The sequence below is a fragment of the Colletotrichum spaethianum genome (genome assembly GCF_022836535.1).
Source record: "Colletotrichum spaethianum MAFF 239500 DNA, contig41, whole genome shotgun sequence".
Classification (NCBI taxonomy): Eukaryota; Fungi; Ascomycota; class Sordariomycetes; order Glomerellales; family Glomerellaceae; genus Colletotrichum; species Colletotrichum spaethianum.
The window spans coordinates 185,969-209,458 of NW_026054811.1; the positions used below are offsets into that span (position 1 = coordinate 185,969).

Below are 23,490 nucleotides of genomic sequence, written 5' to 3' on the forward strand. Positions count from 1 at the left end.
CCGGCTCGGTGCTGGGAACGGAGGGGTGACGGGGCACGGTGGTTTGGTTTTCGGTAGGGTTGTCGTCGTCGGGTCCGGGATCTTCGGTGACGGAGACCAGTCCCACGGACATGGTGCTCGGATTAATTCGCCCTCATGCTGTGGGCGATGAGGGTATCTGAGTCACGTAAGAGCGATATAGTGATTGGCGATCCGAAGAGTTGGAAGCCAGGACACGATTCACGGAAGCATGGGACAGCTGTGGATGCAGTAGCCATGTGAGGAGGCTCCGGGGTTGGGGATCAGTTATAATAGGATCCAACCATACTGCTGCGCCAGTTGCCGTAAGCCGGGATCAAATTAGGGCTGGTCCTGAAGAAGGTGATCCCTACGCATTGCCTCAAGGATCTGGGGGGTTGTATCAGGAACTGCTAAAGGATGGCTCGGTGAGAGAGGACAAGTCAAGTTGCCCCGGGCGTCCAGGTTGGTAGGTCCTGGGCACGGTATCGTGTGAGTGGATGGGAGCCAGCCTGATTGCATTGATGTTCGAGCACGGGGTGGGCACGACGTCGATGAAAGGGCGGATGGGATTCTTAGCCAGCCCTTGATGTCGATGGTGGGCCGAGGGGGCGGGCCCCGCGGATGCAACGGGGATGGGATAGCCGCAAAGAATGTCAGTTCAGGCCCGCCCCTCCCGCAGGTGCTGGAGGCGGCTTGCTTAGTTTCCCGGGCGAAGCAGTCAGCAGCAGCGGCAACAGGGCTCGGTATCGAATTCGTGGAAGCAGTGATGCGAGAAATTGGCAGAGAGCTGCACTGCACAGCTGATGTGGACGAATCGCTTGGCGACGTCGAAAAAGCGGCAGCCAATCCGGAGCCGGAATTCGAGCACGATGCGCAACGGCGCGATGGCGCCAAGACATGATGCCCTGCGGGTCGATTTTGGTGGCGTTCCCGTTTCGGGTAGCTATTCTATGCTCTTGGTTTTTCCGTCTGGGTGGTGGCCTCGAAATCAGCCATCTCTGGTCCGATCAGGCACTTTTGACCATGCCATGCTCTTGTTCAAGGGCGTTCTACTTAAGACCTACCGTGCCATTTTGACCGCGTGCCATTGTAGGTTGCACCTCGAGTTGAGACTCAGGTGTACACAGCGGCGCATCTGTCGTAGAGGACGCGATGGGCTGAATTTCATTCAGCGTCGGGATCCCAGTGACCTAGCTGTTAGGTCAGGACACAATTCCTTCAATGCAGCCAAGTCATAGCACATAGCCTCAAAGTAAGACCATTACCCGGACGAGCAGGTTGTGAGGCCAAGGCAGACAGAACTGCCTCCAAGACGCTGCCAAGCGCAAACCTATCACTCCGAAGATGCCCTAAGCAACATGCTCCGGAATGTGTCTAGGCTAATCATACTTGACACGTGGTGGCTGACATTGCCATGTGGCCCCCACGCTCGGTGACGGGACCGGTCGACGGGGCGGCGGGGCATATGCTCCCGGCTGCCGCCAAAGTCGTGGCCAGTGCCTAACGGAACAAGTCTAGACTACTTTTTTGCCAATGGTTCTGGGAAACAAACAAGCGAATATTACTGTTGTCACAAGGTGCGAATACGTTGGTGTACTGGTAACTCTTACACTTCCCGAAGCCGATATCCCAACACCTATGCTTGGAGGAGTGCAGCAAGCTAATGTACAAATCTTCCTGCAAAGGGCCATTTGGATGCGTTCTATCGGATGAGAAATCAACACAAGCATGATATAACCCTTGCATAGGACCAACACTGGAGATATGCCAGACCCGGATAGAGAAGGCAATGAAAGCCTTTGACACCTTGGAGGCAAACCCCTAATGTTCACGTGCAAAAACGGTTCGACTGGAGTTGGTTTCCTCGATCTAGGTCTGAGCCTTACCCTTCAAGCCTATTCTATGTTGATGTACTGGTTGATAAGTCTACACCGAAGATGTGCGTGTGACTCCCATTTCTTCTCACGATTTAGATTCCACCCCTTGAATCATACGAGAACTAACAGCCATTGTCTTCCTTGACATTGCCCTCAATATACTGGGCCGAAATCTAATAAAACTTGACTGAACACCGCAGGATCTGCTCTAGTAACTACTATAGATGGATCTAGAAGATGGTATCGCAGAATTTCTTCCCAGAGAGTGCTGGATTTAAGGACATGCACGCCTCTCCCACACTTCCCTGTCTTTACGTTTACGCCACGAGATTTAGCGGGCTGCGTATATCATCCGTTATGTTCCAGAATTGATAACAGAGAAAACAGCAAGTACATGCCGAATCGTGCTCTCTGTCTTCTACAAAGTCACATACGTACGTCAAGGTGGGACTTTGTTCAATTTCTGGCGTACAAAGGAAACCGAGTGAATAATAATCGCAAAATGCTTTTTCTCAGAAACTTTCGTAAATTATGATATAGCACACAGCCTTCATGCATTAGGTAGGCATAAGTAAGTCCTGTAACCATCTCGGCCGTAGAATTCTTAGTGCCACTCAAAGCGAGCGCAGCTTCTAAAATACTATCATCAAAGTGCCCAACAGACAGTGGTTAAGAATACTGATGTGATAATCGAAAGGGAACGCCAGTGATATCGTACAAGTCCGTACTATGTTAGAAAAACTGGCTATGACGCCCAGAGCTCAACATTCTATGAAGCATAACAGCATGTTTGGGGTTAGAATGAGTTTACGAAAATATCAGGCTTTCAAGCAACGAAGCAAGACATCACCACAAGGCCGTCATTGTAACTCTTCACGTGACAACAAGTGAATCGAGTTGCTAGTTCTGTCATACTTTACTATCAAGTCTGGGTTGTATGGTCCAATTCATGAACGTCGTGCTCCATGCTCTTTGCGTCATCCGTCTTTGGAGGAGAGTTATGTGCTCGGCGATCGCCTTCGTAACCGCTACAATAAGAAAATTAGTACCGCTAAATCATAATTAGAAGAGGGTCATGCCAGAAAAAGACGCACAAGAGAAGGTCCATTTGGTCGATTGTGACACCTTTCGTCTCCGGCAAGAAGAAATAGGCCCAGACGGTAGCCGTTAGCATCCAGCAGGCAAAGAAAAACCAAACACCGTAGTCGAGACTGCTGAAAATGTATGGCAGGGCCTTCGTAATGATGAACTGGATCAGCCATTGTGTAAAAGCTGCGAACGTTCCGGTTAGGTTGCGAAGGGCGCCTGGGAAGATTTCGGCTGAGACGATCCAAGGAATGCCGTTGAGACCGAATGACCAGCTGTGAAAAGTCAGTAACCCCCCTAATCATCATATCATGATTGTGAGGGCTCGGCTTACAAAACAGAATAGATCATTATAGCCGCAGTTGCAGCCCGGCCTCCCGCCTCGGTTGAGGCGGAAAGCTTTCCCCCAGCTGCGATTACTGGCGCCGGGTTCGCGACCTTGACATAAGCGCCAACGAACCATAGGCAAAGGCAGCAGGCCAAGGAAGAAATGATGGTAGGTCTGCGACGGCCCCAAATATCGATAAGTGCACCATAGAAAATGATGGACGCAACGGCCTTCACAAGACCATAGATGCCGGTGTACAAGGCCACATCGGTGATACCAATAGAGCCGAAAAGCATAGGTGAGTAGTAGTTAATGGCTTTTACATTGGGAAGTTATTGAATTAGCCCGACTTCACAATACTAGTGTAAAAAGATACTCACCAGCAGCACCGGACATGTTCTGCAGAGCGAACGCGCAGAACACGAGGAGCAAACGGTTCCACATGCCCTTACGTGATAGTTCATGCAAGGACCCTCGGATGTAGGCGTAGAAACCGCCACCGTACGTTGCCGCGACGGAAACTTCTTCGGCCAACCGAGCCCGGATCATGTCGACTTCCTCCTTCATGTATTGGTGGTCGATTGGTAGGTGTCGCAGCGCGACAAGGTTTTTCTGTGCCTCTTCCTCTCTGTCTTTACGATATAGCCAAAGAGGCGACTCATGTAGAAGGAACCCGCCGGCTAGCAAGGCACCTGACGGAATCAGCTGGACGGCCATTGGTAAACGCCAAGACGCAGAGCTCATAGGATCCATGTTCTGGTTGATGCCGTAGTTGATCCAAAAACCAATTAGGGAACCCGTTTGATACGTGACCTCGAAGAGACCAGTTAGAATACCTCTGATTGAGGGAACAGACAGCTCGGCAATGTAGGAAGGAACAGTTGCTGTGATAACACCACAGCCCCAGCCGGTCAGGGCTCGACCAGCGTACATGGATGCAAGATTGTTCGTGGCCGCTACCATGGGGATAGCACCGGCGAGGAAGACAAGATTGCTGATGATGAGTGCCCACTTCCGGCCAACATGTTCAGTGACTGTGAGGGGTTGTGTTAGTTCCGAGATCGGCATCTGAACGAAAAGGGAGTCCAACTAAAAAAACACATAAGGGCGCCGCCCAATGCGCCAGCCTGGAAAGCTGAAGTAATGTTGGAAGATATCTCCTTTGACGTATCCGGAGTGATGCCAAAGTCGTTCACGAAACTTCTGCGTGCAATCGTCGTTCCGATAAAGGCCGAGTCATATCCGAACCTGTCGGGTAAAGATCAGTACATCCATATCCCACGAGAATTACTTCAATCTCTCGGATGATCTCAACAAAATCAAGGATACCCACAGGAGTGATCCCATGGCAATAATGGAAGACTCGATATAGAGGCGCCAGTTGTAGACCTCCTTTGGCGTAGGCCGATCTTCGACCGCACGAAGCCCTCCCATCTTTTGCGACCTTCACCCACAGGTTCCCTCAGGTGTCGGACGTAGCAGAAAGAAGTTTGCATGCGCAAAGAAGATGAATATCTGGGCTGGCAAATCACGTCTAAAGTCAAATAAAGTTGACGAAAGTTGCAAAATTAAAGCTATCAATATTTGCAGCTCAGGAGCGAGTTGCAAGCAAAGAAGGATAAAGAATCAGAAGGAAGATTCCGGGTGGAAACGAGGTCTACCCTCGAATTCCGCTCTTATCCCCCGCAAAGATCTTCTGCCGTCCCGCACTGGGACCATTGGTGCGGGGGTAAAATCTGGGGAACAGCGCCGTCTAAGAAGGACTGGAGATGACTGGAATAATGGCTCCCGAACCGGTGCCCTCGCCTCCATTAACCCGACAACCCGACAGTCTTCCAGGGCACATATGCATCAGTTGGACCAATCGAAAGTTGAGAATGCCGATCAGACCCGAAGGTTGCAGGGGAAGTGGTAAAGGACGATCACAGCAATTGGAGCAGAAAGCCAAGCGATGGTGGGGTTGTTGGGGTTGCGTTATATTAGAATTGGATATCGGGAAACCCTTCACTGTTGCTCCCCGATGTCGGGGCGCGGAACACCTTTGTTTACCAGGCGGGAAATTCTTCTAGCTTTCCTAGCCAAATGAAGGCTACTAGTACTGCTGCTGAAGGCATTAAGCGTATGTACGACAAGCTGGCTCGTATCAGGGCGTATCAAAGTGGCCCCGTCTAATCGTTAAGACATATGTAAGCGTAGAGCCCAAATATTGCCGAATCCAACGACTAATGACAGAAGATAGCTGTTCTGCGATGACCAGACTGGTGCAATATAATTACTTTAGTCTTGCTAGGCGAGAGAACGACGTTAGTTAGTCCATTGGGTGCGAATGGGTCTTTGCAGACAGAATCTTGGCTTCAAAGCACGCGGCTATATCAACCGCATATATATTGTAGACATGGGCCACTATGATTACTATTTTCAACCACATCTTACACTGGTTCTTCATATCACGTTGTCTTCGTAGCAGCCTGGTGGACCGCTTATCCTGTGCACATGACCAGCAACCATCCCAGCATGGGTGCAAATGCATGGCGTACTGGGGAGGCTCCGGCCATTCGCCAACTCAAATTTGCATTGAATAAACGGCTTCGTGTTTGGAAAAGCACCTCCTAATGCTGGAGGAGATCAGTGCGGTTACTGTGAGTAAAGTGGATGTGCAAAATATCCCCCTGGTCTAACCTGTACAAGCCATTCAAAGGATTTTTATCGTTTACAAATCCAAGGTTCTACCTTTGCGGTGCTTGCTTGGGTTTATTTTCCGTTTCTTGCTGGAAAGCTTGGCCCCACTCTTTCAGGTCTCGGGTCACCCTGGCCGGTACTATAAATGACCATGACTTAAATTGATCAGTTGTCATTGCTCAGAAATATGAATCGAGTCCTGCTCCAGGATGAACTCAATCAACAATGGATATGCATCGTAACCATGACCAAGTAATCATCAAAGGCGTTTCATTCTTCGAACTTTCTACTGATCACATCGACTGCAACCATATGTTAATGTTATTCTTCAAACATAAGGACCCTGAGTTATAATCGGAGCTGCGCTGACCCACGTTTCCTGGACCGTGGCCACGACATCTACACAAAGCCGAGACAGCTTATTGACAAACTGCTTATGGGAGTCCGCTAATCTTCTTTCAGCCTGCCCAATTGACTTGGTCTCAAAGACATGATAAACATACTCTTCCCTATTTGGATCCGCCACCAATGATTTGATGCGCTTCGCGGTTCCGTTCAGACATTACCACAGACGTTGGCGTAGGCTTCTCCAGCAGCCGCTATCGTGAGAGTGGGGCGATTTGTGTACGCAGACATCGTGAGCTTATCACTCGAAAAGTCCAAGTCAATATATGGCATTGTCTGCGTACATCGCTCCGTTGATAGTTTCGGATGTTTGATACAGGAAAGATGGCGCTAAGCGTTGGAAAACATACTGATAAAAATCGCGACCACTCAGAAGGGCTTGCACGTAGTGGCTAATGTCGTTCCAGCTTGAATTGCAAGGTGGAGCAGATGCTACTTGCACAGATGAAGACAAGAATTTGGCGAACGAACCGGAGTTGACGAGGTCTGGTGTTTTATCGCGAAACTTACTCACATCAAACAATCGCTGATTTTGGTACTGTTTTCTCGCCAGGCTGTTATTTCTGAAAGTGGTCTATGATAGCATCTCTTTCGGGACCCGCACCGCGGGCCCTTCCTGAGACACATAGTGATTTCGGGCCCATGAATGCGTGCTATGGGACGGCAGCGTTTGGGGTCGGTGAAAGGTGACGAGTGGCATCCCCATTGATCGCCGGCCCAGACTCTGGGGATCAACTTGCACGGATTGATCATGCGACGTTGCAGGTGGGCAAGAGGGAAAACAGGAACAGCGGCAATCGTAAACCTTCTTTCGCTGCCACCGAGCCGTTAGTTTGTTCATAACAGTGGCAGCGTCATCGCAATGTCCTGACGGAGACTTACCTTACGAGCCCACCAGTCGGTCGGTTCTGATGGCCGAGGGCACGGTCTTTCCGTTTGAGCGAGAATAGAAAAGGCTGTCGACCTCTCAGAGCTTTGGATTACTTTCTAGAAAGATTCTGACGCTCCTCATGACCCCAACTGACTCTGTCTTTCCAATTTGCTTCCCCACATTTGCCTCCGCAAAGTTATTTCACATCCTCCGCAGAATGGTTGCACGGCCCCCACAATGGAAGTCGTCCGAACCCAGGAAGCTTGGACCAAAGTTGCCAGAAACGACCCGAACGGGTGGTTTTGCCATGTTGCTCAAGGCAGAGGGAGAGCTGTGAACCTCTTGGGATCCACGGACGATAATCCCCAAAGGTAGCCTTGTCCCAGTCCTCCAGATCAAGATTGTGAGAAGCCCCATTTCCTATGGCGGCGAGGCGGTGCTGGTGATACTATCGGCCCTTCAACCTTGTCCTGCCACGCATAGTAACAGCGAGCAAAGTACCGGCGAAATTACCAATCCCCACGGGTCATGCGCCAACACTGTGGTTTCTGCCCATGTTCACCACGCTTTTTCTCCCCAGTGTAGTATGTACTGCATGGCTACTGCACGGACGCGATGCACTACGACTCTATCACCACGTCTAAATCCCACCGAGCCACTCAAGTGTTGACCCAAGAAGCGAGCCAGGCCAGCGGAGTAGTGATGCCGGCCACGTACGGGCGAAGTTGTCCATGTACCAGACTTGAACTTACGGGACTCGATGGCCAGTTGGCCCAGACCGTTTTGTCTGTCGCGTTTTCCCGAAGTCGATGATGAGTTTCAGCGAACGATTCCGCGGCCAAACCCCCGCGCCTCCGCATCTCCCGCATTTTCCTCTCTACCTACTTGAGGGCCAATCTGCCGCTAACTCGTTGCTGCTGGGGTTCGGTAGCGCATTTGTTGACTTTTGCAAATTGCTACACTAGCACACGCCCTGGCCGCCCCGCGTTTACTCGTGCCCCCAACCCGAATCCCGGCGTTCCCACACGCCTGTCTCTCCAGTCCCGACCCCGTGTGCCGACTGGTCGAATGTTCTTTCGGCCCGCAAAGTCAGTCCAAGAAACTTCCCCAGTCCGTTCTACTGTTCTCTGGCTCGCCCACTATCTTGTCGTCATGATTGTCCCCGCCGGAGCCTCAATAGCACGGTCACAGGGATCATGACTAGATATTCATGGTCTGCTAGCGGAGATGGTTCCTTGGCTCTCCCCTGGCTGACGTCGTATTGGGAGCCCGAATGACAGTTCCCCGGTCCAGTCGGATCCGTCTGATCGCCCAGTATATAAGATGAACTCCTCGCGTGCCTACGTTCCAGCTGTCTCTGAGTTCAAGCGGCGTGTTCACCGGCATACTTCAGACACCATGGCAGTTCTCAAGGGCAGTGCCGTCTTCACGGCCATTGCTTCTCTCGCGGCCATCGCCGTCCCTACGTCCGCGGCCGTTCCGGCGACCCTCACGCCCGAGTACCTCGCGACGGCAGGCAACAGCTCTCTCTTCACCCGCTGGAGGCCTCGCTCTCACTACCTCTCGCCGCATAGCTGGATGAACGACCCTTGCGGTGCGGTCTATGATCCGGCCACCGAGACATACCACTTGCACTACCAGTTCCACCCCAACCACGTGAACTGGGGCAACATCTCCTGGGGCCATGCCGTCTCCAAGGACCTGTTCCATTGGACTGACGTCGGCGACTGGGCCAACGACTCGTCCGTTTCCCTCGCCTCTGGCAAGTACGCTGCCGGTCCTCTTTCACAATTCACCGGCACGACCCAGCCGGTCAACATTGAAGGTGTGAACGATGGCACTCTTCTGACTTTCGGTACCGGCATCCACGCACTGCCCACCAACTGGAAGCAGCCGTACATCACTGGCACTGAAGTGCAAGCCATGTACACCTCTGCTGATGGTGGTACTACCTGGGAAGAGGTTGGCACTGTTATTTCCGGTCCTCCTGAGGGTTGGAATGTCACTGGGTGGAGAGACCCGAGCTTCTTCCCCTCCACGGACCTTGACAGCCTCCTTCAGGTCAGCGAGCCCCACTACTACATGGTACTCGGGTCCGGCCTCAAGACCGGAGAGGTTCCCGCCCAGCTGCCCGGCGCCGCACGCCCCGGCTTCATCGGGCCCCGTATCCCGCTCTACTCTGCGCCCGCCTCCAACTTGACCCAGTGGACTTTCCTCGGAGCCCTGTGGGAGCCTGTGGCCAACTCGTCCCTAGGCAAGCCCGACGTTACCGGATCCTACGGTTACAACTTCGAGGTCAGCAGCTTCTTCGATCTCCCCATTGGCGAGACCGAGGAGAAGGCTTGGTTTGTTACCATGGGAGCTGAGGGCGGCAACACCACCCAGCACTGGAAAGAGCAGTGGGCTCTCTGGAATCGCGGAGACGTTGCGCGCCGCGACAACGGCTCCGTTGAGTTCACCCCCCACTCTGGCGCTGCCTTGGACTGGGGTATCTCATATGCCCAAGCCACTTGGCTCGACACCCGCAACAACGGTCGCCGCATCATGTGGGGATGGGCTAACGACGACATTCTGTCCGACTATGCATTTGATACCTCTAAGCAGTTTGGCTACATGGGATCTATGAATCTGCCCATGGAGCTGTATATCAAGGAGACTAAGGGCGTCCAGAACTGCGGTACGCAGCAAGACGGCAGTTTCTGTATCGAAAGCTGCAACGGCGCCACCGCACAGACTCTCGGAATCCGCCCCCTGTCCGACGTTCTTGAGCTTCTCCGTGTTGGCGCTGAGGTCCACGACTTCCAGGTTGGCGAGCTCACCGACGCCGCCAAGTCCGTTTCCGCCAACATCGGCACCTCCTACGAGCTGACGGCGACCCTTAGCGGCTTCAGCGGCCCGGCTGGCATCATCGTCGGCCAAAGCCCCGACAATGCCGAGTACACCACCATCGTCTTCGACCCGGCTACCTCGCAGATCAGCGTCCTTCGCGACCACAGCAGTCTGCTCCCCAATTTCAACAACGACAGCTTCGTCGGCCACTTCGAGCCCTACGAGATCCGTGACAAGGCCAGCAACGCCACTGCTACGGAGGAGCTCAACTTCCATGTTGTTTTGGACGGCTCCCTGCTTGAGATCTGGGTCAACGAGCGCTTTGCGCTGACGGCACGCATCTACCCCTCGCGCAATGACAGCACTGGTCTGAGCTTCTTTTCTGGTGACGCGGCGGCGCCCGCTGGCATCAAGGCGACGTGGAAGGACGTGAAGGCTTGGTCCGGCCTTGCCAAGGCGTGGCCAGAGAGACCCGAGGATACTAGCGTCCCCTTGGTCTGGGATACTGCTGAGCAGACAAACAACTATACTTGGTGGCAGGGATACTAAATGCAGCGATGTAATAGTTGCATATCATGATTTTGACGCATAGCTCCTGAATAGTGTAATGCCTTTGACTTTAATGGAAACACCTATTGAAAGGTTTCCGGTATATTGCTACATAGGTAGTGACTATTCGCTGGTCCATTGCTTGTCGTGTGTAAGCACGCATTTGGGAATGGTGTGGTAAATATATCACTTTCCAGTTCCAACCAGCATGGGAATTCATATCCGAACAGACGCTGGCGGCATTTCCCTTCTCATTGAGCTTTAAACGGCTTTCCATCCCGATGTCGCGTTGCAATAAGGTCTGGCATCAAAACTCCAAAAGTGAAAGGGACGAGACTCGAACTCGCGCGGGTTGCCCCACCAGGAAACAGATGTTAAGCTGACCTTAACCTGGCGCCATAACCAACTCGGCCACCCTTCCGGTGATAAATTTAAATCAATTGTCAATAGATACCGCAATTGGTCAAAATGGCCATAAACCCTGGAGTAGAAATGCATCAATGCGAATGATTTCCTATTGAGCAGAGGCTGAATGCCGCAGGGTTGACCGTTGCCGCTAAGCCGTGCAACGTATCGGGAAAAGCGGCAGTGGCTTCGTTAGGTCGAGCCGCAATCACCGGCGGTTTAGGAAACACAAGTTCACTGACGATCATCTTTAAATCTAAACACACTCACCGTTGGTTTGGTAAAGGAGGGAGGGTATTGCTAAAGACCATGCGTAATGTTGGTTTCTAGATGCATGTGTCCCACCTGCCCTGCCTGTCAAAGCATTGTCAGAGTTCAGAGACCTTGCGTCATGTTCAAGAATTGAGACGAGATTTGGGTTGCAGAGATGAAAAAAGGCTGGATGAACTCCTATCCGTTCAGATATGAGAGGTGTGCAACTTTCGGTGAGATACGTAGCGAGACCCTTTCAACTTAGAAAGACGTCGAGGAAATGATTCACGCGTGCAGCAGCCCAAACAACCGCGTAAACCAACGTGAGACAACACGAGGGAAACAGGTTGTCGATTGACCAATGATCGAATTTTATCGAGCTTTGACGATGACCGAGAGACTCACTGATCGACTGGTCCGGAACGCTCCTCTCCCCTCCCTTTCTACACGAGACAGGCAACCCGCTGCCGAAGTGGCTATGAGAACGCAGAAGACGCGCCGCAAAACCACCCAATCATCCGGTAAACTGGTGTCATTGCTAGTCGCCTAGCTCATCCATGTGGAGATCTTCCGTGTGCGATCACCGCGATCTTCCTGCTGGTGCGCCCAATCGGTGCGCCGACGACCCGTGACGTCATGCATCCATTACCCAATGCGGCAAGCAGTATGTCAAAAACGCAGTTGACGTCGGCGGCGGTTGCTTTTCCAGCTGCAGCTTCCATGAGCCCTCCAAAGAGGAAAAAATCCATGATTTCCATGTGTCTGAGCTACAATTTCGCCTAAAGCTCCAAGACCTCATAGCCAAGGAGCTCCCCGCCTCAGAAAATCAACTTGCCTCAACAATCTACAAGTTCTCGTCTTGCACACATGCACAACAACAACAACAACAACAACAATCATGTTGAAGGGGAGACCTAGTACCGATACCGACGACATGGCTTCACAACCTCCGCCTCCACCGCCACCGACAGCTGCACCACCTCCGCCGCTCGTTGGATCGGATGCCGGTATAGACACACCCCCTAGTCAGTCCAGCTATGGCTACTCCAGCCAGTCGACGATGGGTCAGGAGCCCGAAATCGTGGAGGCGCACGAAGAAGAGAGACCGACAGACAGCCATCACCTGGCTGATATGGCCACCAAGGAGAAGCCGCTCGAGGAGAAGGGACATGCCGAGCTTCAGCATGCGGATGTGGAGGTGAAGAACTTGGGATGGAACAACCCGCCGAGCAAGGTTTCTCAGCCCATGATTGGCGGGTTGACAAATGAGGAACTTTGGATCCTGGTCCGTCGATTCGACAAGGTAGGACATGCGGAATCACTCGCAATTGTAGAACGAATCCTCCTTGGCAACAGATACTAAGGAGTCGCTCAGCAAATTTTTCATGTCAAGTCGATATCGGAACCACCTGTAAGTCCGTCTAAGCATACTGGGTATACAAGCATCTGACAATTGTACAGCTCGCCAACCTTGATATGAATATCGCAGATGAAGAGGAATTTTCGCCTGATAAGCTCCGCGCCCACGTCGAGCGCCTGTACATGACAGTCGCAGTTGGTCTCTTCTCCTTCTGGAAACAAATCGTCCGTCTTCGGTCATGGCGTGAGTCAAGACGCACATCGACCTTCCTCGCAGTCTACTCCGTCGCCTGGGTCCTGGATTTTGTCGTGCCAGTCCTTGTTAGCTTCCTCATTGTTCTTGTTCTCGTCCCCGAAGCACGAGACTTTTGTTTCCCTCCTGCCCCGCCCTCTCTTATCGACAGCAAGACGGGCGGCGTCAAGAAACCTGCATCTGGTGTCCTGGCGTCGGACGACTCTATAACAGGCGCTCCAGAGAAGCATGCTGGAGAAGCCGTGGAACAAGAAGCTCATAGTTTCGTCAACAGCATTTCCTCGCTGATCGTTAGCACGGCGGCAGGAAAACACCCCCAAGGCGATCCCCATGATGACACTGTTGCCCCTGACCCTACTAACATTGCCCAAGATGTTGTCAATGCCAAAGATAAAACGGGCGGCAATGAGCCTAGCGTTCATCACGACAAGACCAAGAAACCTGTTCATGAATCCGTCTGGACAAAGGCGAGGCCTGTTATGCATGGAATTGCGGACGTAAGTTTCACTACAAACACTGTTAAGCTTGCCCTTTGCTAACAGACACAGTTTGTCGACACATGGGAGCGCTTCGGCAACGCCCTCAGCCCAACGCCGCCATTCCCACAACAGCGACCTCGGCTCATTCTTGCCAGTATTTTGCTGCCAATGCTCCTTGCTTCGCTCTTCACGACATCGTACATGCTGGTCAAGGGATCCGGATTCATGGTTGGTTTCACCTTCTTTGGTGACCCGATCATCCAAAGAGGCCTGGTGTTTATCAACCGGTCAGTTTTTCTTTCGACATTAATCACTCGCGTATCTAAAGTATGTCCAGTACCTACCCTCATTGGAAGAAGTACGTTGAATTGCGAAACACCATTCTCAAGGGCATTCCTACCAATGCCCAGCTTACCCTCACGCTGCTACGCATCGGTGAGAGAAACAAGGCGCCGCTTCCACCGCCTCCTGCAACCTCTGAACCACCGCCTGATGTGCCCCATGCAACCGCTGGGGAGGGTCTCGAGCACCTCGGTATGCCCAACCCTGTTTTCTTTGTCATGTGCATCCACTCACAAACTTACGAGGCGTCGATCAAGCCGAAATAGATCAAGCTATCCAGCCCGACCCGAACGCCCTTGCACCCGCCGAATCTCAGACCGATGAGCATAAACAGAAGAAGGGTCACAGACTCCTAAACTTCATCAAGAGCACTGCGAAGGGCGGTATCAACACTTCTCTCGCCGCAGATAAAGTCAAGGCCAAGGTGGGCGCAAAACACGCAAAGGACAGGCTTGGAGTGGTCAAGACGGAGCCCGATCCTGCCAAGGGGCCTATCTCCTTCCCAGCCCGGTGGAAGGGTAAGAAAGGTCGCGCATTTATCACAGCTACGGCCACTACCCCTGCTCTGAGCTGGACAACCGATTCAGATGATCTGAATCCAACTTGGACTGTCACTATTGGAGATATCGAGGTAAGTGTTCAAAGTTTCTATTCACGACATGTACTGCAGCTTATCCTGTCGTAGCAAATCCGCAAAATGGGCGGGCTTGGATGGAAGTCTAAGATACTTGTCGGTTGGGCCACAGATCGCGAGATCGCAGATGGTCTCATTGTGACGGATAGCATGGGCGAAGAGCACCATCTCACAGCAATCATCTCCAGAGATGAGCTATTCAACCGTTTGGTGGCTATAGGATCACAGATGTGGGAAGCTTGGTAATGAACCCATGATAAACGGCCTGAATCAATGTACACAACTAGGGATCGTGTTTTAAAAAACAGAAACGTATAGATGAACAGCATGTATCCCACAGGAGTTTGTACAGTAGATGGGTAAAACGGGAGCGAACATGAATCATTGCCGAGTCAAATATGAACAGTATGCAATTGATGCGTGAGACGAACGTCTGCGCCATACCTGCAATATTTGGCCAACGACACGCTTTGAAGCTTTGTGGCATGAATGAACTGACAGCAGGGATTATAGATTACATGATTACTTACTACATCTCCCAATTGTGAAGGATGTATTCTACCAGCAGTCAGTGAATTACAGGAAACACATCTTTACGAATGGGCGCAAAGCCCTACCTAGAGATAGAACCTAGAAGATCGCATTAGGAACATATTGTATTACCACTACGCTGCCGGATAGCTGTTTGGCGAACTAATATCCTCCATTGTATTCAAACAAAATCTTCAGAACGTTTAGTGCCGTTGATTTTCGCTTAGTGGCTGTTCAGGGGTTGAATTTACTGTCACATATGCTGTTGTGTAATTCTAGAGAGCCCCAACTAAAGACTTTCCTAAAATTACCAAGCCAGACATCAGACCAGCAATGAGGACTCTACTGTCTATGACTTAAGCTCCCACCTCATAACCTACACGAACTATACCTATGGGTCGTGTAGGGACCCTCAAAGACTTTCCTGGCGGCCTTAGGTTCGACGGCTTCGACATGAAGGGCGAATGAGGACAATCACTTTCAGGGAAACAAGACGAATGGAGCGGTGATTGATGAGAAGCATGAGGTAGAAGATTTTGGGGCGTTCTATGAGATACGGCCTCGAAGTCCGCTAGGACAGTGGAGCAGAGGAAAAGATAGAATCATGACGCATGAGCCGGACTCGCAGAGGATTGATGGCACTAGCTACGTTAGGCAGCGCAATAGACGATTAATATCCAATTACAGTTTTTAAGCCTGGTGGGGACAATCGTGTCCCACAGCAGAATGAAACATTCTGTTTAGACGAGCAAGTCGTGTCTAGCTAGATGCCACATCGTTCCTTTAATTCAGTCAGACACATGGCTTGGGAGTTCAACTGTGCTGGGAAAATACTGTATTACCCGGGGGTGTTAGTCAGCGCCGCGCAGAGCTAAACACCCCTCCTCACGGAGGGGGCAAAAAAAGGGGGGTTGCAGCAGGAAAAGGGGGTTATAGCCTGTCCCCACTTTGTCCTGACTTTTATTATATTCTCACCAAAACAATCAATTATTCAAACATTTTATTAACAAATATCAACACTATTTAAACCAACTATCCTTATCTAACACAGTCAATATGCCCCGCTAATATAACAAGAATATAACTACTGCCAAAAAGGCCACCAAAGTGGTATTTGCCGCCTAGTAACAGGCTAGCTACTTTAATCGGGCTGGCAAGCAGATATCTACTATATCTATCCGCGAAATTGCCCAGCAGTATAGCGTATCTAATACGTCTATTTACCAGTATCTCTAGGCCCTTTGGGCTAGCCGTAACCTCCGGGTAAGCCTACTAGCTACCCTTGGCTGGCCCTGGGCGTTAACGGACGCCGAAGACGCGGCTCTTGTGGCCTTTGTTATATAGCTTGCTGAAGCTGGCTTCCTAGCCTTGCTAATACAGGTCAAGGAAACGGCTAATTATCTCTGTGACCTCTAGGGTATTTACCCCGTCTTAGAACACTTTGTCTGCACTTGGCTTGCTAACTACCTGGAGCTTTAGAAGAAGTCTGCTATTAAGCTGGTTGAGCTATACTAGAAGGGAGTGGAGCTGGATCTGGCCTTGATAGAGGACTTCTTTGCTTAGTACTGGGTAATTGTATGGGAGTATGACCTTGGCCCTTCTGATATCTGGAACGCTAATAAGTCCAAGTGCTGGATTAGCTGCCTTAGTAGCTGGATATACGTAATACTGCTTTAGTGGCTATTGAAATATAACTGCTTATTAGAGGTTATTAATCTTATAAATTAAAAGTTATGTATACTTATTAGATATAATAATGCTACTAGTAATAGTATACTAAGATATCTAATCTTTAAAATGTAGCTAGTTACTACTTAAGTAGATTATTAGGTCTAAGAAAATGTCTACTTTATGTATTTATTAATTAGCTTTTTAAACTAAGAGGTTATAATAAACTATATATAGTACTTTAATACTAAGTTATATATAAGGTTAGTAAAGTATTATTATATAAGCTATTTACTTAAAGACTATTTTAGCGTTAATATATATAGCTATTATAACTATAACTTATATTTACTTAATAAGGAGCTAAGTAAAGTATACTAATAATACTATAACTATTAAGATATTATTAAGAAGTTAAAGTAGTTATATTATTTACTTCTATTAGATAAGTTTATTAGTTATATTAGTATAGAGCTTATAAAGTATTATATTAACTTTAATATTATTTTAGGTTTTTTTTTACTTTATATAATACACTTTTTTTAGCTAATAGATATTAAGGTCTTTTAGCTATTTAAGAGTACCTAGTAAAAGATGCTTTATAACTATATATAAGATAATAACTTTATATTTATAAAAGGTAACTTTGTTATTACCTTTACTAATATAACTAATATTACTTTTATAGCTATGAATATTATAAGAGGGTTTGAAAAATCAGGTATTTAGCCTATTAGAGATAATATTATATTAGCCTAGTTAATAAAAAGAATATAGTAAAATAAAGCTAATATATTATTTTACTTTATATGTTTTTTATTATATAATAATTACTTTAATAAAGCTATACTTACTATTAACTATATAGAGAAGAAATATAGTAGCTTATAAAATACTTTTTTAAAAAAAAAGATTTAAGGTAATTAAAGAAGTAATTAATAAGGGAGCTCTTAACTATAAGTATTAACAAAGTTATATTAAAGACTATAATAAGAAACTAGTAACATAGTAATAAAGAAGCTAGGCCTAGTAAGCTATTAAGCTAAGCTACTTATTTATATTAAGTATTATTTTTAATAATATAAAAGAGGTATATAAGAAGTAAATAACTAAGGCTATATAAGTAGAGTAATAGTAGTAGTAAGTAGTAGTTAAAAGGATAACTTGTAGCTAAAAAAAGAAGGTCTACTAATAATATAGTGCTTTAAAGTATTAGATAGTAAATAGTGGAAAGGGGCAGGGTTTCGCGTTTTCATTTTTCCTTTTATCAGCCTGCAGACACAATCACAGGCCTGATCAGATGTGACTAAGCAGGACCCTTCCAAGTACAAAAGGGGGCTCTAGTCAGATACTATCACAGAGATCGGGATCTCATCACGAAGCAGACAGAGAAGCTTGACATCTTTAGACAGGCACTTAGACAGACACGGACGAATTCATCACTTTGATATCTAAACAAGACGTGTAATAAGTGACTGTTGCTTTGTTTCCTTAGGCCTGACTAGACCTCTAAGGTCTAGGAGGGTATCCTCCTCCTCCAGAGATCACGACACACACATGCGTACCACTTAGCAACAAGGGCAAATCCGAACAGACTGCAAGACGTGAAGGATACACTTTTCTGGTTTGCTCATGGCCCTGATCAGGCCAAGGAGGACCTGAAAAGAGTAGTATCTCACGGTCTAGGCGTTGGGGTAGTCACTTGGGGTAATCGGTCACTCCAGGTGCACTCGTGACGATACTGGGACCTTGGTGTTTGGTGTGGTTTGTGTGTCAACTGCCCACTTGCTGGCTTCCTTTATCCCACGCAGTTTCAATGGTGCCTCGTGGCGGAATCGAACCGCCGATCTTCTCATTGTTTTATTTCGATTACGCGACAAATCCGATATCAGTACCTCGAAAATAGCTTCAACCAACAGAACATATCATCGAAAAGATATGAAGGAAACGATATCCTCGACCTGATCAGACTCAGTCCCAGACGTGGGAGTGAGCCTGACCCTGAGAAACCGCAATGGACAAGACCCAAGAAAAGCGGGATTCTTCGAAAAAGCAAAGAAACGAACGACCAGCCATGACGACACAATACGGCCAGACAAACCTTCCGCGTGGGCGATCCTTTTGTGGGCAAGCACTGAGCAAGCCCAATCGGAGAAAGGAGCCCGCAAGACGTGAGAGGAAGAAGAAAAACGATAAGATAAGAATGATACCTTCTGCTGGGATCAGTGAGCTAAGAAGCTCTCTCAGCGTAGGTTACGGAATGATCACGACCACGAACCAAGCCCAGAACTTCTCGAGATCTTGTTATCATGCAAGCCTCGGTCTGATCAGGTTCGACATTGCGCTATTAACGGAGACTAAACGTCTCAGCGTTGATGGATCGGCAGCAATGGAAATTCAACGTTCCTTTAGGATTGGCCTGGACTTGACGAGCACCCCCTTTGGAAACTCAATCAAGGACGCAGTAAACCAATGCCTTATAAGAACATATGAAATACTGCTCCCAAGTCTGATCAGGTTGACAGACTGGGCCAGGCAGCAACTCCGAAGAGATTTTACGCGCAGCACCCCAAGATCAATTCAGAGTGATCGATACCATTTACACTTCCCACAACTGGCCTGCCAGGATATCAGCAACATGTCTGAGCCGACCCCATCAACGACCGACACGGGGCAGCTCGGAGGTCTGACTGATCAGGCAGCCTCATTCGCCGGTGAAGCTTTCCAGAGTTACCGAGGCCCTGACGACAATGTGGACACTGAGTCTGAGACCGGTCCTGGGATTCCCAACTTCGGAACCACCAAGAGAAGCGAGGGCAAGGACCCAAGCTCAGGCTATCGGCAGTACAAAGGGAGTCCTGATCAGGCCGGCGAGGACATAAGCCCTTCCCCTGATCTGGCACCAGACTCCCTTACTGCGGCAGACTTCCGGGCCCAGCAACTCTTGATGGCGAACCTATTAACAATGGTCAACGCAAGCATGACCAAGGACCAAGGGTCTGTTAAGCCTGATCAGGGCGGGACAGATTACCTGCGTCGGTCAACCATCAAGATGCCACCGCCGGACACCAAAGGGGCCCCCACCTTTGATGGCTGTAACATCACCGATTTCCTTGACAAGTATGAAGCCTTGACTGGGCTTGCTGGTTACTCTGACAAAGAGAAGACAAAAGCGTTGCCATGGTACTTACCTGATGAACACCGAGCAACGGTGAAGATCAAGGCTGAAAAGGAGACTTGGCAAGAACTAAGCAAGTTCCTTCTTGACACTTACGGACAACTCGACGAAGAAGTCATCCTTCAACCGAACCGCCGCATCAAGGACCTTATGAAGGGAGACTTGATCAGGGACGATAACCTGACAGAAACTGCAACTTTGTTTCAGAAGGTTGAGAGCGTAAGAGAAAAGGCAAAGGCTAAAGGGAAGCCTGTGATGGGCGCCCAAGAGCTGATTGAGCTTTTTGCTATGCGATTTTCCGAAAACACGATTATGGCAGTGTCCTTGCAGATGGGACTTTCCCCTGCTGATCTGTTTGAGAGAGGGAACTTCAGCGCCTTCAAGAGGGCAATGCTCGCATGGGTGGGACAGAAGTCAAGATACAAGGGTCATTACGGAGATTCTGACACTTCTGCCTCCTCCTCATCAGCTACGGTTCCCTATTCCTCAAAGCGGCCTTCCAGCCCTGATCAGGTCAAAGGTACACTCCCTAAGAAGTCTGCTTTCAAAGACATCAAAGTTACGACTGATCCTGCTATGGACGAACTTTCGAAAACAGTAGCAGCCCTTACACTCGCTGTAAAAGCCAGTCTTGAAGCCCAGACTATCTCTAACAGTCAACCCATGGTTGCACGTAGTTATAACGTCTCTGCATCCGGTCCTCCACGGCTATATACACCACCAGCTCGACAACCGTCCTCCTTCAGCAAGCCAGGTTTTGTTCCAGGCCATCCTGATCAGTGTTGGTATGATGCATGCGACCAAAGAAGGTATTGGATGTGCCCGCAACTCAAAAAGGACAAAGAGGCCAACCTGATCATGTTGGACCACGACGTCTACAAGTATGGGGTACTTCGAGGATCGAACGTTGAGGTAAACGAAGTTCCTGATGTTGTTATCTGGGAAGCCCGCAAAAACTACCAGCCTGACCGGGTTACTATCCTCACCCATGTGGCGAACAACACCTTGTTCCCAGAAGCCGCAAAAGCAGCAAAACGTATGATTGACCAGGGTGTTGGACGTCCCTTTCAACCTGAGATACAGTGCTACCCACCGCTGTACACCCAAGACGCCCGGGTGAATCTTGTCAAATGCGTCTCAGTATCCCCTAAGACACACGCCGAAGTCTTCCTAACTCAAGGAGCAAAAGTGAACGCGGTTACCAGGTCATTGGACACAATGCCGCGACCTATTCTGCGCCGCCCTGATCAGGCAAGGCCCCATTCAGTACGCCAAGGCTTTGTTTCGAAAAACATGCATCGAAGAGGGAGCACTTCCAGCACTGGCTCCCAGGCTGAGGAAATGAACATAGATGCCCGTGCCCAGACTCCTCCGCCGACACAACCTACCGGTCCAGTGCACCCTGATCAGGCCTATCAGACTCCTGAAAGTTCAAGGTCCCCTTCTGTTCAAACTGTACCAGCGGGTGAACACGCCAGCTTCGCATATGGCCCAGGATATGCTCAAGGAGCTGCCGAGGAGAGTTCTATCCCAGATCAGCTAGAGATAATGGACCGAGCTGCATCTGCTCAAGCCATTGCCAAGAAATTTGGAGGGAATATTACTATTCCCTTCGAAGTTGCGCTTCGAGTCTGGCCTCAGCTCAACCAGGATGCGATGGTAACGATACGCCAGATGCTAGACAGCAATGGGTATTCGGACATCTACCTAGAGGCTCCCTCTGACCTGATCAGGGAGGTGAAACCATACGAAAGATCAGGAGCCCGCGAGGCAATCGACAGATATAACAGAGACGTCCCGAACCTTATGAGCGGAACTGCCAAGGTCAGACTTATCAAGACGCTTGACTTGACCACCATTGAGTCTATTGTTCCGCACTTTATGATGCCTCACTTTGTGATCAACGTCCGAGTCGGTGGTCTTCGCCCTGATCAGAACGACTTGATCAAGGGTGTCATTGACAATGGTTCACAAATCAACGTTATTTCAAGATCGTACGCAGACAAGCACGCTATCAAGCTTACAACTACGCCGCTTGGGATGAACGCTTTTGATCCCAATTCAGAGCGTGTATCCTTTGACGGAGCAGCTATCGTGCCTGTCTGGGTTGAAGGCCACTGTTTCTTAACTAGCATGTTCGTTGCTGACGATAGAAGGATGAACGAACCACTTCTTCTGGGATCGCCTTTTGGGTTCCATACGCAGATCAACTACGTGTATGGCCCCGACATGATCACGCTGATACTGACAACAGGGCAAACTCGTCTCCATGTCCCGGCCGCATTTCTGAAGTTTGGCAATCCTGGGAAGTTCCTAGATTATCTGCCAGACTGGGACAACTATGTGAGGGCTCTCAAGGACCATCTCCCTGATCAGACCAAGCTGCATCAAGACCAGGAAAACTAGACTCCAGTAACGGTACCAGGACCGTTGCTGGAAAGCTCAAAATTCCTGGACATGAGCTACAAGAGGACGACGAAGAAGTGATCCGGTTATCTGAAAAAGAATCGGATTATCTGGTGAAAATAGCACTGACTACACTCCTTGCCCCAGCTGTGGAGGACGTCTGTAAGACTGCAGCAAAGGTTAGAAGGCACGACAACAAGGGATGTTCTTGCTGCGTTGGAAAGCCAACCCGCCCCACATCGACACGATCGTCTTGATCAGGCCTGCTGTCCCAAGGTTTACCTTAACCAGTTGTCAGCGACTATTGGGAAGGTTAAAGCAGAGAGAATCAGGAAGCGGATAGTCAAGCACTTCGACATGATCAACAAAAAGGGAACGCCTTTACCCCAGAGCAACCGCACAACCGCGAGTGGATCCGACAAAACATCATCCCAGCCTGATCAGGCCAAGCGGAATGCAAAGGTATTCACCATGTATAAGGGAAAAGACAAGAAGATACATCCGGTTGACGACCAACCGTCTGACGGATCAACCCCTGACGGCGATCCCCTCTGGAAAGTCAAGAACCTGGCTGAAGCCGAAAAGACAATGCAACCCGATGAGGGACCGTTCCGAGGCCTGATCAGGCCTAAGTATTCAAGTATTGAGCCGTATTCACGCCTCAAGCCAGACAGATTGGCGGCCATCATGGATACACTGGGTCATCTCCTACCCCGCGAGAAGGACCTATTCCTCCAAGTCCTTCTGAACCGCGAAAATGCTCTCGCTTGGGACTTCTCCGAAAACGGCGCGCTTGACCCGAAAGTTGCCCCCCCACAGGTGATCAGGACTGTGCCTCACAAAGCCTGGCGAGAAAAGGGATTCCAATACCCAAAGCGCTTGAATCGCAAGCTATGGACATTATCCGGGTACGAATCGATAAGGGTATCCTAGAAGAAGGTCATGGGGCTATACGAAACCCTTGGTTTCTTGTGAAGAAGAAGGATGGTTCCTACGCCTGATCAATTCAGCTACTCGGATGAATGGGGTCACGATTCGCGATGCCTTTGCTCCTCCAGGAGCAGAGAATTTCTCAGAAGACTTCGGCATGTGCCAGATTCTCTCACTCTTGGACTTCTTCTCTGGATACGACCAAGTCCCTCTAGCTGAGGAAAGCAGGGATTTAACAACGTTTGCTACTCCCCTTGGACTTCTACGCATGTGCACCTTACCGTAAGGTGGTACCAATTCTGTGGCACAGTTCATGAGAGTTATCACCCGGATACTCTATGACCTTATACCACATTGTTGCCGGGCTTTTCTTGATGATATCGTCATCAAAGGGCCTACAACCACGTACAACGATGAGGAGCTCCCTGA

At 49.5% G+C, this 23,490-nt stretch overlaps 4 protein-coding genes and 1 non-coding gene across 5 annotated transcripts; 3 read left to right on the top strand and 2 right to left on the bottom strand.

The window, feature by feature from the left end:
* Positions 1-2,928: 2,928 nt before the first annotated feature.
* ColSpa_11012 (putative quinate permease) lies at positions 2,929-4,725 on the bottom strand (the record flags this gene model as incomplete). Its single annotated transcript, XM_049277224.1, has 5 exons — positions 2,929-3,238; positions 3,298-3,607; positions 3,672-4,325; positions 4,382-4,539; positions 4,583-4,725. The coding sequence occupies 5 exons, from the start codon at positions 4,723-4,725 to the stop codon at positions 2,929-2,931; spliced, it is 1,575 nt and encodes a 524-aa protein (XP_049133181.1).
* Positions 4,726-8,644: 3,919 nt separating this feature from the next.
* On the top strand, positions 8,645-10,624 carry ColSpa_11013 (levanase; the record flags this gene model as incomplete). Its single annotated transcript, XM_049277225.1, has 1 exon — positions 8,645-10,624. One exon carries the CDS (start codon positions 8,645-8,647, stop codon positions 10,622-10,624), a length of 1,980 nt encoding a protein of 659 aa, XP_049133182.1.
* Positions 10,625-10,946: 322 nt separating this feature from the next.
* On the bottom strand, positions 10,947-11,045 carry ColSpa_tRNA_290. Its single transcript is given in 2 exon segments — positions 10,947-10,990; positions 11,008-11,045. It is a non-coding gene; the product is annotated as a tRNA-Leu (tRNA).
* Positions 11,046-12,215: 1,170 nt separating this feature from the next.
* Positions 12,216-14,594, top strand: ColSpa_11014 (uncharacterized protein; the record flags this gene model as incomplete). The annotated part of the gene is made up of 7 exons (XM_049277226.1): positions 12,216-12,584; positions 12,743-13,390; positions 13,436-13,659; positions 13,710-13,906; positions 13,981-14,232; positions 14,260-14,345; positions 14,400-14,594. 7 exons carry the CDS (start codon positions 12,216-12,218, stop codon positions 14,592-14,594), a joined length of 1,971 nt encoding a protein of 656 aa, XP_049133183.1.
* A 4,591-nt stretch (positions 14,595-19,185) lies between these two features.
* Positions 19,186-22,131, top strand: ColSpa_11015 (uncharacterized protein; the record flags this gene model as incomplete). Its single annotated transcript, XM_049277227.1, has 1 exon — positions 19,186-22,131. One exon carries the CDS (start codon positions 19,186-19,188, stop codon positions 22,129-22,131), a length of 2,946 nt encoding a protein of 981 aa, XP_049133184.1.
* Between the last annotated feature and the right edge of the window lie 1,359 nt (positions 22,132-23,490).